Here is a 17,395-nt window from a genome sequence, read left to right as displayed (position 1 = left end):
TAACCCACCACAGTCCGTTTCTGACTTTTCCTTAATATATGAATTATATCCTGATGGCGTTTGATAGCCAGAATCGTAAAAATGATAAAGTTCTACCTAGAACCACCACGTGGGTCAATGTGACCCATGCATTACAACATGACTTTTTTAAGATAACATAAGATATTCTATTATTTTTGTAAATGCAGCAAGCAAAACACTCCCTCTCCTTCTAGCACACATGTTTTATTTATTTCAAGCCTTTATTTGTAGACTGACTACAAGACAGAGATTGCTGTGATTGTAGATTTGTCATGGTGCCAAATCAGTGAAAGTCTAGTTGCTTAATTTTCAATGTACCTGGGAGCCAACAATCCTTCATTTTGTTTTGCAAATGCAACTGGGGATATATCAGAAGGAAATATTTAATCTTGAAGTAGTCATTTTGATTGGATTTCAGCAAACTGAAATGACAGGTAGGATAACAACTTATGTGCATAATGTGAAACGTATTTTATATATTCTTTTTAACATATTACTTTTAAAAAAAAACATTCGGTTTTACAGGTTTGTATGTACCAATTTACACAATAGTGTTCAATGGAACTGCATCTGTGTTTACAGCACAGCTCCTGGATGCAGGCACAGTCAGCTGGCAGACTCGTGCGCTCCACCATAGAGTACAATGCAGCCATCATACCGGAAGTAGTGTTATATTTTCTTGTTATGTAGTATTAGAAACAATGATTTCAGTTTTATAGTTTTGTGTGTACATATACCTGTTTACACCTGTACACGGGTATATGTACATACCTGTTTCTTTTGAAATGTGTATTTTATTATATTTTTTCTCTGTTTGTAGTCGTGCTGTACATGAGCTCATTATACAAATAAAGCATTTTATGTTTAATTTTCCATTTAAATACGATGCTTCTGTGTTGCAAATGTTAGATATGATTTTCATGAATACAACTTTTCAGTTGTATCCAATAGTGTGTCTTTCATTGTCATAACGAAGCAGTTTAAAATGTATGGGTCACATTGACCCACGTGGGGGTTCTAGGTAGTTCGAAAATCCAGTGAAAAAACAATTCTAGTGTTAAAATACTGACCCAGACATAGAAATTGAATTTTTAGCATCATTGCACATTTTTATTAAATACAAAACTAAATAAACAAACAAAAACAAAACAAAATCCTATCTCCACTCGGAGACCTAGATTAAATGTGTTTTTTTTTTTTTTTTTTCTAAATTAAAGGGTTGGGGCAGCTAAACTGTTTTCCCAACAAAACCACTCTTTTTAATTTTAACCAGGCTATGCAAAGCCTTCACTGGTTTTCTTCTTATCACTTCACTTCACTTCACTTCACTTCACTTCACTCTACTCTACTCTACTCTACTCTACTCTACTCTACTCTACTCTGTTACAAACTCCCCAGGGGTCCCCTCCCTAATGGAGCTTCAGGTTCTCTTTTTATAGCACGTGGCTGTTCCCTGTTAGCACCAATTGGCTCATTAAAGAGCAGCCACATTCTCATATGTATTTTGGCAGGCTGGGATTAACTCCATCCCTGCCAACTGCCACCAAAATACACAGATTCTTTACAGGCAGGGATATATAAATGCTGTAAATACAGTTTAAATTTAATTAGGCAACTGTTAAAAGCTAAAAACAATTAAAGGTTTAATTCAGCAAATTGCCAATTCAATTAAGAGTCTAGTTAAGTAATTGAGAGGTCAGTTGAAATAAAAACCAGCAGACACAATGGGTCCCCAGGACCGGTTTGGGAACCACTGATTTAGAGGACAGAAACCCCAGTGCACTAGAGCAGCCATTTTGAAAAGATAAATATATGCTATATTTTTTGGAACCCCTACTTACTCTTTAACCTAAAGTAAATTAGTAGCATGTGGCGGGGGTGCCCGGCCCTGTTTGTATTTTGTGTTTTATGTTGTATGTGGTGTGTATAAATTGGTGCACTGGGTATAAATTGGGCTGTGTATCCCAAGTGATTGAACATATATATAAATATATATATATATATATATATATATGTGTGTGTGTGTGTGTGTGTGTGTGTGTGTGTGTGTGTGTGTATGTGTATGTGTGTGTGTGTGTGTGTGTGTGTGTGTGTGTGTGTATTTATGGACAGGGATTGCACAATCACTTCACATAAAGATAAAATGGGCATTAGGATGTAGGCACAGGGATTGCACAAATTAGTTCACGTGCTGGGATTCAAGTGAATGATTAATTAGTAATAGAATCCCAGCACAGCTGTATGTATGGATGCACGAATCACTCAGTCTGGGCTGGGTGTTCAGACGAAAGAATAGAAGAGAGAAGGAGAGTAAACTAATTCTTTGCAGTCCAATGTCGGACCAGGTCCAACATTACAATTTTCCCTTTCTGGTCCAATGTCGGACCCTGTCCGTCATCATCAAAAAGACGCAAGGCACAGGTCTCTAGTCATTTTTTCTCCAGAAAAAGCAGAGAAAACTTTTCAATGGCCGAGTGAGACCGATAGGAGCCAAATGAAACCGAAAAAAGAAAAAAGGGCGTATCTCATAGCCCCATCTATTACAGAGATAACACGGACATAACAAAGGAGACAGTGGCTTCTGCATCCATTGCTCAAAGAATATCACAGGCATTTGCAGAGCTTTTTGGGAGATGTTATAGTAATAAAATAATGACTTGGATCGCATTTTTGAGGAGTTTGGTGATAAAACGAGAAAAATATTAGGAGACAATTTATCTGTATGCACATCCATAAAGAGGTATGTGAAAAATACATATATTGAACAAGGTATGGGTCTTGGCTGAGTGTCCTTTTGTGATTCAATCCTTTTAAACTGTTTTACTCTGAAAAAAAATATTTTAAACAGTGTGTGTAAAATAAACAGCACATGTGAAAATAAATTGGACCTGACGTGCCTGACAAGAGCTGAATAAATGGACTGCAAAGGGTTAAAACTAAAAAGCAATTGCTACTCGTGCTGACACAGGTCAGCACGATACTTGTGTGTTTAGTTATTTCAGTGGAAAGAATCCTTCAAACTGAGTATTGTTCAGAAAAACATTTTCTGTTTTGTAAAAGTGAAGGTAATTTCCATAGCAACAACTAACTATAGAAGATGGCTCAAAATAATTATGTACAATAACAGACTTGGATTCTTTCTTACTTGTTTATAAGTAGGTCACATACATTTTAGATAATGGGTTCAGCCTTCCACGTTTGCTTCATTGCTAAATTTATTAGAAATTGTTTTAATAAATGTTGTGTTAATTAAGCAATCGTATGTTTTCTCTGTCTGATTTTAATTTAATTTAGTGCTGTACTGAAAACGCGTAAAACTAAGTTACTGTATTATCTATACACTATCATGTAATGTAGAGTGCATGTAAATGTAGACTATCCAATTTGGCAGATGGAAAACAATAACCTCAGTAGATATAAGAGCTGCTCCACCAATTTTAAAGTATTGTATTTCTATTTCCAGCTATACCATTTCAGCATCTTCCTGTAATGGAAGTTGATGGAGTCATTATTCATCAGAGCCTTGCCATTTCAAGATATCTTGCCCGGAAAGCAGGTAACATACTGAAAGCTATCTGACATGAAAATGTTCCAAATTATTGTAAAATGTCTGCTTTGTTCCACATTATGACAAATTTACAGTCCAGCAGTACTAACAAACACATATGATATACAGTCAGTTAGTGGTCACTGGAGACATACTGTAAATCAAAAAAAAAAAAGCTTAACATATTTTTCTTACCTTTTTGTTAGAAAAACTTTCCTGCAGGTGTTTAATTTTCCAGACTTTACTTTGACTAACTCTGGTAAAGTTAATTTACCCACAGCATTGTAGATTCACTATTAGTACACCACCTGAAACATTACATTGCCATTGCTGCACCTTGGTATTAGATGAGATACAAATAACTGCTGCAGAGGGATTAAGTCTTCAGTGTTGCAGTCTGCAGTGTTGTACAACATTAAATAGGCTTCCTCCAATTCAAAAAATAGAACTGGGAGTTTTTGTAAAGAAAAACAAAAGATTCCCAGGAGCATAATCAAGTGAAAGAGTTATGGAACTTCAATAAAAAAAAAAAAAAATACAGCTGGTTAAAAAACATAAAGACAGTAAATCAAGTATACTATCTCTGCAGCTGTAACTTCAAAAGTCACATGATCTCAATATATAGGCCAGAGGTCAATTTCATTGTCAGCAACACATTTAGCATGAAGGGTTTATATAACCCTGGAAATATATGCAACTACCTCAAATATTTATGAAACACTGGCTGTGGCATCCACGATCAAACTTGAACTAGAGAATTACCGACATATGTGTACAGTGTGTACGTACGGACAACATCTTTCACTATGTCCCTTTGCAGGGGATTTCAGCTCCACTGGGGGGATGACAAGCAGACAAGCAACACTTAAGCATTTTTAACAATGCATTAATCTGATACACAAATCCAGCAAGAATTATTAAGTATTTTGCCTCCTGTCTGCAGGTTTGGTAGGGAAAAGCATCTTGGAACAAACCCAAACTGATGCTTTGGTGGACTCCCTGAATGACTTCACAACATTGATTCCATGGAAAGAGAAGGATGAAATCCTTAAAGTATTTATTTATTTATTTATTTTACATTTACTAAAAACGTTATTGCCTAATCTGTAATTGCCCTGTTTAGTTAAAGCATCAAGTTTTCCAAGTTGGTCCTGGAGGCACAAACATGTGGCATTAATAACATTGAACCATTCTCAAATCATTCAACAAAATATAATATATCACAAGATAACTTTCACTGATCATTATAAATCATTGACTATTTCAGTAAATACATTTTTTATAAAATGCCAAACACTAATATAGAATGAAATATCTCCTCTTTTAACAAAAATTGCTAACACAATTTAAATATTTAATATTTTAATACAAATTAAAAAAAAAAAAAAAACATCCAAGAGAACACATACTTAAAGTATAAGACAACCTTATATAATACACACAGCTGTTACATTGTTATATATTGTGAAAGGGTGGTGGGTAATTCACTGACACAGGAGACAGACAGGTGGATTTGGCAACACCGCACAAGTGCCCAGTTTTATTTTGGGGTGCTCTTTTCCTTTTAGCCCGCAGAGGGCGCTGTTGGTCCGTGGTCTGCTTACCAACGATGGTAAACAGAACCACAGGAATACCAAGCGATGGTACACAATACCGGCGCACTTGCAGGTGCTTTGAAACAATAATTCAAAACAGAAGGCACAAAGAAACAGGGAAAATAAAACAGTAACAAAACTACAAATAAAAGGTGCTGCAGCTATATCCCAATCGTCGCTACCTGTGCGACCCGGATCACCGACCTACAATGCCGGCTAACTAGCCTGCTCCGTTACAATACTCCCGGGTCTGCCCAAGGGTTCTCCGCTCTCACTGTCTCGCTGTGAAACTCTGTTTCTTTTTTCTCCCGGCTGATTCTTGATCCTGGATCAGAGCTTCCGCACTCTCTGCGCGTCTAAATGGGCAGACCTGAGGAAACAACAGAGCGTTAATTTATAGGGCTAACAATCTCCCCAAGACTCGCCTCTCAGCCATCCAGAGAGGGGGAAAGTCCACACACCCACTTTCCCATCTCCCCGTGTCACTGCCATGACTCACAGGCGGTTGTTGGACGACTGCCGCCATCTTCCTGCAGCACTGTAAACACGCCAGCAGAGTCAGCACAGATCTCCCCCCCCGTACATCTTCTACATATATATATATATAATATATATATATATATATATTATATATATAATATAGATATATATATATATATATATAGTTTGTATGTGTGTTCATTAGACCCTCTATATGTTTACAATCACACTTTATGTAACAGAAGCAAAACATAGAATAGCATTTTCAATAACACTAGTGTGTAATGCTAATACAACCGGGCAGATTCCCTTATAAAGATACATTTTGTTTTTGTAATTTTTTTTTTTTTTTTTTTCAGACCAAAATTATTAGGGTCTTAATATTACTAGATTTTAAATGGTTTGTTTTCCTTGAAATATAGCAGCACAAACCTCAAGCAGCCAATTTGAACCACCAGTTCATAAGAACATAAGAACATAAGAAAGGTTTAAAAACAAGAGGAGGCCATTCCGCCCATCTTGTTCATTTGGTTGCTAGAAGCTTATTGATCCCGGTGTGTCAGCTTCAACAACATTATTGGGGAGTTGGTTCCAGACTCTCACAATTTTCTGTGTAAAAAAATGTCTCCTATTTTCGTTTATATAATCTCCATTTGTGAGCCCTGGTCCTTATTTCTTTTTTCAGGTTGAAAAAGTCCCTTGGGTCAACACTGTCATTACCTTTTAAAATTCTGAATGCTTGAATCAGATCGTCGCATAGTCTTCTTTGTTCAAGACTAATGGATTCAATTCATTTTAGATGTAGTCTGTAATGAGTTTTAGAAATGGATTGATCTTGGTTGTCAAATGTTCTGAGACAAAACTGCTGTAACATAAAATTGACTAACTAACCAAAACATTCTCTTTCATTTTGTTTATAGAAAAAGTTGCTTGATGATTTGTTTGACAATGAAGCCCCAGTGCTTTTGCAGAACTTTGCAAATCAATTGGGAAACAAGGACTGGTTTGTTGGAGATTCAGTAAGTAAAGTTTTGGCAAACACTGTAGTAGTAGTAGTAATAATAATAATAATAATAATAATAAATAATAATAATAATAATAATAATATGAAAGGGGTTTTAATAAATAGTTCCAGCCAATGCCTGAAGTAATATTAAACCTGGCCTTTCAAAGATAAATTACAAATAGCTTATCAGTAAACTTGCAGCAGAAAAAAACAACCTATATTGCTTAACATTTTATAGACAACAAAAAGCAGAGTCACTTATATGATATTTGTCTACACATTTCAACAAGTATTGTGTAACCTTAAATATCTAGTGCTAAAGATGAGAACTTGTGATCACTGTTTAATGAACACTCAATATTTTTTCATTCAGGTATAATTTAAAAAGGTTTTGTGAACTCCAAGCTAGAACAAAATAATAATAAATAGTCTTGAACAAAACATTTATTAGAACTGGGCCCAGACTGAATAGGCCCCAGTAGGGTTCCATTGACACCATAGACAAAGATCCCTGTTGTTAAGCCAATTGTTAAGCCATTCAAAGGTGCTTTTGCCGCTGTTGACCAGATCGAGACTTTGAGATTTTAAACAATGCATTAAAGGAAATTTATGACAGTGCTAGACTAATGTATAATTATAAAAAAGTTGAATATTTAAGTGGCCTATCATTCTTAACCACCTATAAAGGCAGTGAAATTTACTTTTTTAAAAAGCTGAGGCCCTTTGATCATTATGCAGTTATCATATTCCAATGAATTTTAAATGCACTTTTTAAACGCAATTTTCGTTCTCAAAACCTGCCTCTGTCTTAAATTCGAGTATTGTGATATGTGCATACAGTCGCCAACAAAAGACTTGACTGCACAAGAACACAAACAGCAACATGACTGACTGCTCGAGAAAAACAAACAAAAATGCCCGATCTTGAATCATCCATGACCTACAGGCAGCCATTTTCAAAGAAGCGTCATTATCTTCCTGAGGAATTCGAAGAGAAGCTTTTACAATTTCAACGTTTGTTATAAGGCTGTGTTCTAGCAAACAGCTTGGACAGATCGGAAATGCTGATTAGACCCCCGTAATTTTCAACATGCCAAGCAGTTCACAGTTCACAAAAAGGGAAAAAAAACTGGTGCGATTAATGAGAAGCAGCACATCTGTAATTCTCTGTGTGATAGCAACTGGAAATGAGAAGTAGCACATCTGTAATTATCTGTGTGATAGCAGACTGGAAATGAGAAGCAGCACATCTGTAATTCTCTGTGATAGCAGACTGGAAATGAGAAGTAGCATACCTGTAACGCTCTGTGATAGCAGACTGGAAATGGGAAGCAGCACATGTGTAATTCTCTGTGTGATAGCATAGGCTGCAAACAGCCTCCATACATCATTTTCATATATGCGCAATTGAGGTTGTATCTTTGTAAATGCATCTTTATTTGATGTTTTAATTTTTCCTTAAATTGAGGGTGGGAAATTTTGGCTGTGTCTAAAATTGTAAGGATACAGTAATTTAAGTCCATAATGTTATACCCTTTTTTCTTAATGTATTTTAACTTGATTTTTAATGTTACAGACTAATCATTTGAAGTGAATAACCTTTACAATTAAACATCAAATCAACACAAATAAAACATGTTTGAATGTTAAAATACTTACTCATCATTACATAAATTTGATTTATATTGCCAGTAGAATACAAATACTATATAAAACTGTAGTAATTTATGTACTAAAATAACAACAAGGAATGGGTTCGGAAAATCTATAGGAAATGAACAGAGACGGAAGTCAGCACGGGGAGACCCCAGGCTGAGGCTTGAAATGAGCTGCAAGTCGGCTGCATAGAGATTTCTGAAAAAAGAACCAATCACAGCAAAATAACATTGGCATTCATCCACATGATTGGCTTAATATTGTGTCAAACACTTGTATGTGCAAGCCACATTCTAACCACCATACAAGGTGCCCAACTATAGCTGTAGCTATTACAGTTCTCTCTCTCGCTCTAGTACTGAAAAAAAGTATTTCTAAGTTGTAAAAAACAAATCTGTAAACACTGCAATTAACAAAATGTGAGCATTAGTGGCTCTAACACAAGGCGCTGTGTGGTAGGAACTATGTTTTAATTTAAGTCTGTATTTGACTGAACCTTTTTCTACTCATATTTAAAGACATCATTTTTTATATGCCTGTATTGGGTGGGGGTGGGGTAACTCTCTTAAATGTGTTTTAACTAAGATGTCAATGTTTGATTTTAAATCAGAGTTTAACATAAATACGAACTTGAAACCATAAATTGTGTCACTATACTGTAGAGGAGGCGAGTTTATAGTAACATTGTATTAACAATTGCTATTAAGTTTTAATGAACATTTTAAAAGAAAGATGTGTGAAGATATTGTTTAACTCTATTACTGTCTCATCTAATCTTTGTAAAATGCAAGCCAATTTGACTGTAATTAGGAATTTGCTGCCATCATCCTAGATAATTTCCTTGTGCGGTGTAGTACATAAAAATAATTCCAAGCAAAATTTATAGCATATAAATTATAAGCATATTTATAATGAAACACGCCAGGGAGTGGCTTTATTTGAAAACAAAAACAACTGCACTGTTGGTGCAAACAAAAACAAAAGAAAAGCCTAAACCCTTTTTGAGTCTAACTAAACCTTAAAAGTGTCCCTCTTAAACAGGGACAGGCTACTCCTGTTTACCCACGAATTACACACGCAGAAAACTTACTTCTCTCTTTTTTTTTCTTACTTTAGTTTATTTGTATACAACCACCTCCACTCAGACTCTCAGCAAGTCTTCCTCACAATTCCCATCCCCCTACCTTCTCAACCTTACCACTTTTAACTGCCAGACAATTAGACAATTAAACAATTAAGCTACATTGGAGATAATTCCCGACATCAGCATGTTACCCAGGGTTAACTTTATTACTTTTGTTTTATTTGAAACATCTCCACAACCATCATCCAGATGGAGTGTGCATTCTTTACACCCATGGCCCTGCGGCTGCCCAAGGTTGATCTGGAATGTACACTCCATCACAATATATATATATATATATATATATATATATATATATATATATATATATATATATATATATATACACACACACACGCAGTGCCTTGCTAAAGTATTCAGACCCCTGACCAATTCTCTCTTATTGCTGAATTACAAATGGTACATTGAAATTTCGTTCTGTTCAATATTTTATTTTAAAACACTTAAACTTAAAATCAATTATTGTAAGGTGACATTGGTTTTATGTTGGGAAATATTTTTAAGAAAAATAAAAAACTGAAATATCTTGCTTGCATAAGTATTCAACCCCCACACATTAATATTTGGTAGAGCCACCTTTCGCTGCAATAACAGCTTTAAGTCTTTTGGGGTAAGTATGTACCAGCTTTGTACACAGTGTCGGAGTGATTTTGGCCCATTCTTGGCAGATTTGCTCCAGGTTGTTCAGGTTGGTTGGACGATGCTTGTGGACCGCAATTTTCAAATAGTGCCACAGATTCTCAATGGGATTGAGATCAGGACTTTGACTGTGTCACTGTAGGACATTCACCTTTTTGTTCTTGAGCCACTCCAATGTTGCTTTGGCCTTGTGCTTGGGATCATTGTCCTGTTGAAAGGTGAATTTCCTCCCAGGCTTCAGTTTTTTAGCGGACTGAAGCAGATTCTCTTGCAGTATTTTCCTGTATTTTGCTCCATCCATTCTTCCTTCAATTGTAACAAGATGCCCAGTCCCTGCTGATGAGAAGCATCCCCACAGCATGATGCTGCCACTACCATACTTCACTGTAGGGATGGTACTTTTTGAGTAACAGCTTCTTTCTTGCCACCCTCCCATACAGGCCAGTGTTATGCAGAGCTCTTGATATGGTTGACTGGTGCACCATTACTCCACTCCCAGCCACTGAACTCTGTAGCTCCTTCAAAGTGATTGTTGGCCTCTCTGTAGCTTCTCTCACAAGTCTCCTTCTTGTTTGAGCACCGATTTTTGAGGGACGGCCTTTTCTTGGCAGTGCCTGGATGGTGTGATGCAGCTTCCACTTCCTGATTATTGATCCAACTGTGCTCACTGGGATATCCAAACACTTGGATATTATTTTGTACCCTTTCCCTAATCTATGCATTTGTATTACTTTATCTCTAACTTCTGTAGAATGCTCCTTGGTCTTCATTTTCCTTCAGATTCACAGCCTTACCAATGATCGTTCAACAGTGGGTTTTTTATCCAGAAAATGTGACAGCAACTTTAATGGTTCACAGGTGGAGGCCAATGGTAAGGTAATTGTGTCCTCGTTAGAGCTTCCACAGCACAGGGGTTGAATACTTATGCAAGCTAGATATTTCAGTTTTTTATTTTTCTTGAAAATATTTCCCAACATAAAACCAGTGTCACCTTAAAATAATTGATTTTAAGTTTAAGTGTTTTAAAAAAAAAAAATATCGAAAGGATGCGGTCTCCCTTCTGTTTTTTTGTTGACGGAATTTCATTGTCCCATGTGTAGTTCAGTAATATGGGAGAATTGGTCAGGGGTCTGAATACTTTTGCAAGGCACTGTATATATATATATATATATATATATATATATATATATATATATATATATATATATATATATATTTATATATATATACATAGTGTAATCCTTAGGAAACCTCTCCCAACTGTGCTAGGACCAGAGTAAGGGTGGATATGTAAAAAGTCAGATGAATGAATCCTGTTTTAAATGCAACTATACACATCTGTAATAATTACTATATTCACACAATTATTGTTTGAGATTCAGATTTTATTATGGAGCTTCCCTTGTTTAGAATATAGGGTATTAAATATTGTGATAGAGTAGCTGTCTGCTGTGTGGGTGTGTGCATTTGTTGCTGAGTAACAGGCAGGAGATCGTGACAGAGGTTGAAGTTGATACGACCCGCAGGCAAACAGGATTTATTTACATATCAACACACTGAACAGCTCACGTGACACAACCCAATGGTAGCACATACAACACAATGTATGGAAACTTTGGTAGAATCTCAACAATATCTGAACTAATCTTCTCTGATCAGTAATAAACTAACGTTGCTGAAGAGATTGATCATGGTGGATAAACAGCTAGGGTGGATATGTGACGGACAGAGGTGGTATATTTGAATCAGCTGCTCCGAGTTTCCGCTTGTTTGTTATCAGAAACACACACGCGGCTGTGTCTCCCCAATGTCCTCTGTTTTCTGATTAAAGCAATTCAAGATGCAATTTCTCTTTTCTGCTTCGAAACTGCTCTGTACTGTTCCACGCCTGTACTTCTCCCACTCGCTGTCGCTTCCACTCTCTGTGTGTGTGTGTGTGTGTGTGTGTGTGTGTGTGTGTGTGTGTGTGTGTGTGTTGTAGCACAGCAGGGAGGGGGTTAATATCCTCCCTGCCAAAAAAAAAAAAATGTGTTAATTATCCCCTGCACCTAGCTAGCATTGTAAATTAGAGCCAGGTGCAGGGTATTTAAAGGAAGAAGTCCGCTTGATAGTGTAATCAAGTGTATAGAAAGAAAAGGTACTAGTACTGTGTAAAGCATTTTTGTGTGTTTTTGCTTTAGTTTGAATCTATGTAACAGGTAAACAGCTTAGCTGTCCTGTTGTTTGTTAGGTTCTCCTTTGTTTAGTTAGTGCTTGTATAGAGCTAGGTTTCTGTTGTTTATTTTTGTTTGTTTATTAAAAATAGCGCGTCAGCCCTTTGAAACCAAGTTCCTGTGTCCTGGGTCTGCATTTAAAGGGGCAACGAACCACAGTGAGTGGCCACTCGGCTACAATATATAATATAATATAAAAATATTATACCATCAATCATGGCCCTTTGGCTAATGATTGCAACCGCTCCTACAATCTGTGGCTGCCACATCGTTTCCCTTCTGTGTCGATGATTTAGTGTACCGTGTTTTTAGAATGTTTTTTGATATCCAAAAACAAAGAATGCAACATAATTAAATACCAAATTAACATGATGGTTGTACAATCTATAGCAAATTGTTATTTAGTCATAATCTTCAATGATACACAATTGTGCTGGTGACACTATTTGGCAGGCAGACTGTATTTCGATCAGAAAGCTTTCCATATTTTTTTTGGACTTCAGGTCGGTCAGTGCTGAAAACGTAGTCATGCACAGGTATGTGGAACCAAAAATAATGGCAAATTGCAGCGCCTACCTTTCGTTACTGTTAAGCTTTGGCACCAGCTTTGCCTTTTTTGAAACAGCTGGGATATTTTCATCTAAATTGGTACTACTGGCAGGCACAGAGGCTCTCGCCCATCTTTAATAACTTGCACCACAAAGCGATCCATTGAAACCACCAAACACAAACTTGTACACCACAAATCAACAAGCTGAGGAAGCTTGTTGCTCAGGTTACTAAGGTATGGAAGCCAGAGTAGTTTTTAATGTCATCTACTGTTTGGAATTAATGTAATTGTCAGGATAAAATATTTTTAAATGCGCAATCGACACTGTTACAACTATTCTATGCTTACGTGTTGATGCTTCATATATAAATTATCATCAATCATGGCCCTTGCTAATGATTGAAACCGCTCCTACATCGGTGGCTGCCACACGTTTCCTCCCTCTGTTCGATGATTACTAGGTATGGACAGCCAGTTAGAAAGATTTTCCGCAAGATCTACTAGTGGATCTCGAGCCATGTAATGGTCACCACTGCTCTACCTACTACCAATGCCAGGATATTTATGGTTGACATGGAAACAATGTTGAAACCCCAACTACGTGGTTACTTGTTCAATTTCCTATAAGATTACCTCGATAATGTATATAACACCACTGCCCGAGACACCCCGGCGTGGTGTCAGTGAGATTTTTTAATGGAGCCATTACATTTGTATGCCAGGGCACTTTGTGGTGGCCCGCTGACAGTCAGCAAAAATTATAAAAATTAACTGAAATAAATAAGGAAAAGTAAAAAAAGAAAAAACAAAAACAGCAACACTGTAAATCAATTTGTGATTAAGTCTTATTTTTGCATCTGGAAAAGCAGCGCACTCATCACACTGGCCCTTTCCAATCACTAGGCCACTCAGCTCGACTCATGCAAGCCAGTTCAAATGAGTGCCGTTTTGCGTACTCTATGGGCAATTTTTTTTTTTTTTTTTTACTTGTGTTGCTATTAAGTTTTCTTCTGTATTTTTTTAAAGTGATATAAACATGGCTCTCTCTATAGTTAGTAAGAAGAGAAAACAATGGTAAAAATTGTAGATTCAACAATGAGTGGACCAATAAATACTTACCGGTATTTATTTTACCAACTGTACCGATGTAACTATGATGTGATAGGTGTTACAGAAACTTGGTTGTCTGAATATTTGTGGGTATATACTGTATAGGAAAGACAGGCAGGGCAGAAGAGGAGGAGGGGTAGCGCTATACATAAGAAACAGTCTTGAAGCCCAGGTGTTAAGGGGGAGGCATGCCTTGATTTAATCTTTTCAAATAACGAAGACGGAATAACTAAAACAGAGGTCAGAGAACCACTAGCAAACTCAGACCACAACATGGTTTCATTTGAAGTGCTTTTTAAAACCCCAAAAGTAATGACTAAAGCTAAGGTTTACAATTTTAGAAAAGCAAACTATGAAGGTATGAAACAGAAACTAACAGAAGTAGATTGGAGTAAAATAGAGAAAACACCCACAGAAGAAGGATGGTTGTTCTTCAAAAATGTAGTACTAGAGGTGCAAAACAATTATATCCCTAAAGTAGACAAATCTAAATGTAAAACTAAATTGCCAAAATGGTTTAATAGATCAATTAAAAAAAAATATTCAGCGAAAAAAGGCACTTTACAGAGCATTAAAAAAGGACCAAAAAGAAAGTACGCAGAAAGAGTACACAGAACTGCAAACGCAAGTCAAAAAGGAAGTTAGAAAGGCCAAGAGAGAAATAGAAATGAACATTGCTAAGGGGGCTAAAACCAATTCCAAAATGTTTTTCCAATATTACAACAGCAAGAGAACATTCAAAGAGGAGGTTAAATGTCTAAGAGATACAAATGGCAAAATCATAGATGAAGAAAAAAAAATAGCAAATCTATTAAATGATTACTTTTCACAAGTTTTTACAAAGGAGGATACGGACAACATGCCCCACATGTCATCCAGTTCCTATACAGTTTTAAATAACTTTAGCATAACCGAGGCAGAAGTGTTAAAGGGACTAAGAGCTCTTAAAATAAACAAATCCCCTGGGCCAGATGAGATCCTCCCAGTAGTACTCAAAGAAATGAAAGAAGTTATTTACAAACCGCTAACCAAGATCATTCAATAGTCTCTTGACTCAGGGGTTGTACCGACAGACTGGAAAATTGCAAACGTAATACCGATCCACAAAAAGGGAAACAAATCTGAACCAGGTAACTACAGACCAGTAAGCCTGACTTCTATTATATGCAAACTTATGGAAACTATAATAAGATCCAAAATGGAAAATTACCTATATGGTAACAGTGTCCTGGGAGACAGTCAATATGGTTTTAGGAAAGGGAGATCATGTCTAACTAACCTGCTCCATTTTTCTGAGGATGCAACATCGATAATGAATAATTGCAAAGCATATGACATGGTTTATTTAGATTTCCAGAAAGCTTTTGACAAAGTCCCGCATAAAAGATTAATTCTCAAACTGAACGCAGTAGGGATTCAAGGAAACACATGTACATGGATTAGGCAGTGGTTAACATGTAGAAAACAGAAAGTACTATTAGAGGAGAAACCTCAGAATGGAGTGTGGTAACCAATGGAGTACCACAGGGATCAGTATTAGATCCTCTGCTATTACTAGTCTACATTAATGATTTAGATTCTGGTATAGTAAGCAAACTTGTCAAATTTGCAGACAACACAAAAATAGGAGGAGTGGCAAACACTGTTGCAGCAGCAAAGGTCATTCAAAATGATCTAGACAAGATTCAGAACTGGGCAGACACATGGCAAATGACATTTAATAGAGAAAAGTGTAAGGTACTGTACACAGGAAATAAAAATGTGCATTATAAATATCATATGGGAGATACTGAAATTGGAGAAGGAATCTATGAAAAAGATCTAGGATCTTTTACAGTTAAACTATTAATATGACACATGCATTTGAAATTTTTATAATGATACTCCATTAAATGTTCATTCTGTTCTATTAAAGTACTATTCATATGGTAAAATGTTTAACTCTTGTTTAATATAGTAACATTACATTATATAATTGTGACAGAGCAAAGCTCTGCCCTTTTTAAATTGGCAGGGATGGGGTTAACTTCCCCTACCTGCCTGGGTTTATTATGTTCAGGTGGCTGGGGTTGATTAGTTGATTAGGTTAATTAACGATCAATCAGCGCCCAGTCACCTGACATAAAAGGAGGCCTCTGCTTCTCATTTGAAAGAGGGAGCTGAGGAAGCAGGTTGGTGTTTGTGGGTTTTTGTATTTGTGAATCCAGTGAAGGCATTGCCCAGCCTGGAAACCTTAATTTTGCAAGTTTTGTTTTTGTATTGCTTTATTTGTGTTTAAATCCTTTTATTTTGCCCTTGTGCATGTTTATTTTGTGTTTACTTATAATAAAAGTATATTTGTTTGAACTGCAGTCTGTCTCTGGGCCTCTATCCACTCGCCAGCCTGCCACAATAATATTTTGTTATATTCCTTAAAGGTGCAGAGTAAAATACTTCTGGTATGCCTGAACTTTTTTGCAATTTGGCCCTGTTGCCATAATTAAATCTTGGCGTTTCACACGATAAAGAAACTGAAATGCTACATGATTGATTTCAAATGGAAAAAACATTTTATTTTAAACTTAATGTTAAAATAAAACTAAAATCATTCCATTATTTGAAAATTAATCTTACCAGTAGACTTGGTTTTAGACTTCTCACTACATTCAAATCTCTGAAATACCATATCTGTTAATACAATTTTATCTTTCTTCTTGTTTCAGGTTACTTGGGCAGATTTCTACTGGGATGTTTGTTTTATAACTTTTACTACACTGAGGCAAGACTTTGCAGCAAACTACCCAAACCTGTTAGCTCTGAAAGACAGGGTTGAAGCCATTCCCGAAATAGCAGAATGGATCAAAAACAGGCCACAAACCATCCTCTAAGGCCCAGTAAATGCATTGTTTTATTGTTCAATAAAGTTTCAGAATATTACTGCTGTGTGCTTAATTTTCCAAAGATCAAGAGCTATGATTTAGATACTTGTTTTATAAATAGTAGCGATCTCGGATAAGGCAGGCAGACGCATCACACAGGGCGAGGCAATCCACACACAGGTGGAGGGCGTGCACGAACCCAGGACCTCTCGCACAAAAATATAGCGCTAATACCACTGTACAAAAGAGCCAGCTCCTTTGCAAGGAATATATCGGGCTTATGTCTTTGTGTGTGATTATGTCACTTACCAGCCCTGCTGCTGCCTTCCCCTGTGCACGCTACTATATATATATATATATATAAATATATATATCTATATATATATATATATATATATATATATATATATATATATATATATATTTATATATATAAATAATAGTAGTGACTTTGGTATACGATTTATTTGTATATAAATTAGACACTAGACGCATTGTTTAAGAACGGACAAATGTTAGTAACTGAGACATACCATAATAGTTTGGTGATATCATGTAGAACTCGGATTCCCTTGA

At 36.2% G+C, this 17,395-nt stretch overlaps 1 protein-coding gene across 1 annotated transcript in view; it reads left to right on the top strand.

Annotated features, from left to right (window-relative positions):
* The window catches only part of LOC121328178 (hematopoietic prostaglandin D synthase-like), a 43,655-nt gene extending 26,827 nt beyond the window's left edge, over positions 1-16,828 (top strand). The window contains exons 3-6 of the mRNA XM_041272739.1: positions 3,485-3,577; positions 4,512-4,621; positions 6,564-6,662; positions 16,664-16,828. Coding sequence (XP_041128673.1) covers positions 3,485-3,577; positions 4,512-4,621; positions 6,564-6,662; positions 16,664-16,828 — 467 coding nt within the window. The remainder of the gene's footprint in view (positions 1-3,484; positions 3,578-4,511; positions 4,622-6,563; positions 6,663-16,663) is intronic.
* The last annotated feature ends 567 nt before the right edge of the window (positions 16,829-17,395 follow it).

This window comes from Polyodon spathula, chromosome 2 (assembly GCF_017654505.1).
Source record: "Polyodon spathula isolate WHYD16114869_AA chromosome 2, ASM1765450v1, whole genome shotgun sequence".
Lineage (NCBI taxonomy): Eukaryota > Metazoa > Chordata > Actinopteri > Acipenseriformes > Polyodontidae > Polyodon > Polyodon spathula.
The sequence above is the reverse complement of the archived record's forward strand: the minus strand, read 5'-3'. Positions and strand labels throughout refer to the sequence as shown.